This window comes from Branchiostoma belcheri, unplaced genomic scaffold, assembly GCF_001625305.1.
Source record: "Branchiostoma belcheri isolate BF01 breed outbred unplaced genomic scaffold, Haploidv18h27 scaffold1757, whole genome shotgun sequence".
Lineage (NCBI taxonomy): Eukaryota > Metazoa > Chordata > Leptocardii > Amphioxiformes > Branchiostomatidae > Branchiostoma > Branchiostoma belcheri.
This window is the reverse complement of record NW_017803221.1, coordinates 1-2,280: the sequence shown is the minus strand read 5'-3', so window position 1 is coordinate 2,280 and position 2,280 is coordinate 1. Positions and strand designations below refer to the sequence as shown.

General features: G+C 44.9%; 1 protein-coding gene across 1 annotated transcript; it reads left to right on the top strand.

Moving 5' to 3' along the window:
• Positions 1 to 1,324: 1,324 nt before the first annotated feature.
• On the top strand, positions 1,325 to 2,203 carry LOC109467132 (the record flags this gene model as incomplete). Its single annotated transcript, XM_019765067.1, has 2 exons — positions 1,325 to 1,598; positions 2,093 to 2,203. Coding segments are annotated over exons 1-2 (357 nt in total), but the record flags the coding sequence as incomplete, so codon positions are not given.
• Positions 2,204 to 2,280: the final 77 nt, after the last annotated feature.

Sequence of the window (2,280 nt, the reverse complement as noted above, 5' to 3'; positions counted from 1 at the left end):
ACATACAGATATCCACATTTCTCATATTCTGTGACATTGTTAACTACCTAATTTCCAAAACCCCTTCTTGAGTTATCCTCTAAAATTTCAGCAAAAACTCCATCTGCATTCCAGAACAGGCTGCTACGTAAGAGGCTGAAACGAACATGTATAGAATAATAGAAACGCCTCCCCCCCACACACACGTACCTGACGCTAATGCTAATTAATAATAATAGAACAAAGTATAAGAAAACGATGACAGTTACAATTTATTGGTTGGTTGACAATGTTATCTGAACTCAATCTTTAGTTTTATGACCCCCCCCCGACAAAAAAAAACCCCGACACGTACTTCAAATATTTTTGACCTCACATGTGCACAAAATATGCAGAGAAAAGAACGGTTCGGTACGATTTTTCCTACACAAACTACTTCAGTAGGATACAATTTTTAACTTAAAACCGCTACAATTGTAAATAGATTCACCAAAAAGGAGAAATCTTAACTAGTCTGTTGATGTCTCACAACACTAACTCTCAGGCCGCCGCCATCTTTGTCACCTTTGACCTTATTGAGGGACAATTCTTTGTAAAAGGGGAGGGGTGTAAGTTTTCCACACAGTAAAAGTTGCAGTGTAAAACACAGCAAAAGTTGCAGTGTAAAACACCAAAAGTTGCAGTGTAAAACACAGCAAAAGTTGCAGTGTAAAACACAGCAAAAGTTGCAGTGTAAAACACCAAAAGTTGCAGTGTTAAACACCAAAAGTTGCAGTGTAAAACACCAAAAGTTGCGGTGTAAAACACCAAAAGTTGCGGTATAAAATTTTGTACTTGTCGGCCACGGTAGAAACGGTTCAAAGAGATCTAAACATAAATATAGTCTTGATTCTTGAATGTCTTCTTTTTCTCATCAATTTGTCGCGAACGGCCAAAATCCTCAGTTTTGATTGAGAGGGTCCGCTGGCGATTGCCATGAGTGAGTCGGGGCGAGGGTACGAGTAAAAGACCAAGTTAACAGTCTGGCTAGGATGGGGAGGGGAGGCCTACTTGTATCCAACGTAATGCATCTTCCCATGTTCCGTAAATAATTTTGGACCTATTAAAAGGTTAACGTTGGTGAATGATGGAATATCAAATTAGTTATTTACTCACAACCACTTGTTGACCAGAGCCAACGTTTCGATGACTTCATCCGGCAGACTCTGTGAATTGCAGCTAGGTGTTACTGGTTCACTGTGCAGTGTGCACTGAAGCTTACTTTACTGTACCCCGGATGCCAAAACTAGTATCGGGCCGTTTATAGCCGTTTTCCTTCGGCAGCCAACAGCCCTTCGCCCGCCAGTGAACCAACCAGTATCGCCCCGATAAAGATGACAGACGTTCATCGAAACGTGGGCTGTTGTACTGTATGTAAATCATCTTTAATACGAATATGTTTGTTTTCTTCCTCCACAGTGACCGTGAACTTCCTGAGTGGTGAGGAGCAGACGTCTCTCCACCTGGGGAAGACTCCCATCGCCGATAACAAGTGGCACTCCATCCTGGTGCGCGTGGCCGGCGTGCTGCACGACACCAACACCGTGGAGCTGTACGTGGACTGTGCGCTGGACGACAAGGTAGGGTTTGTTTGACCCACCCCTTCCTTATTCACGAGAAGTTCAAATCTTTTACCTACCTACCTAGTCCCATGGGGGGGAGGGGGGCGCAAGGCAGACCTTGCAGCAGAGTTGTTGCCAGATTTTCCTTTCTTGGGCTGCTGTCAGGAGTTGTGGGATGGTGAGGGACGTCCAGTCCTTGATGTTGTCCTGACAGACTTTCTTCTGTCGGCCTCGCCGTCGTTTCCATTCCAACGATGGCCTTATAAGCCACTTTTTACTGTTCCACATTGCAACCAATGGGTCCACAGTAGTCAATGGATCTTCTGAAACTCTCTTGCTGGGGTTTTGGTGACAGCCAGTTGATTGCTTGTGCTTGTCCATGAAAGTATCTGGATATTTCTTAAACCTGAGTGTACAGGAGTCCTGTGTGTCGTCCTGTTCAGCTAGCAGAGAGAGGGAGAGAATTTGTCCTTACGTTGTACATGACTGTGATGTTGTGGATCACTATACAGGTGAGGACGAACGCACCTGTGCTGGAGTCCCTTGGCGCCAGCTACCTGGAGACCGTCGCTGAGCTGAGAGTGGCACAGAGGGGACCTGGCAAGGGGCAGCTCAAGTTCAAGGTTGGTGGAAAAACAATCCTACACTGATCAGACCTATTTGTCGTAACTTTTAATAGGATATCACTTGTGTCTTCTAG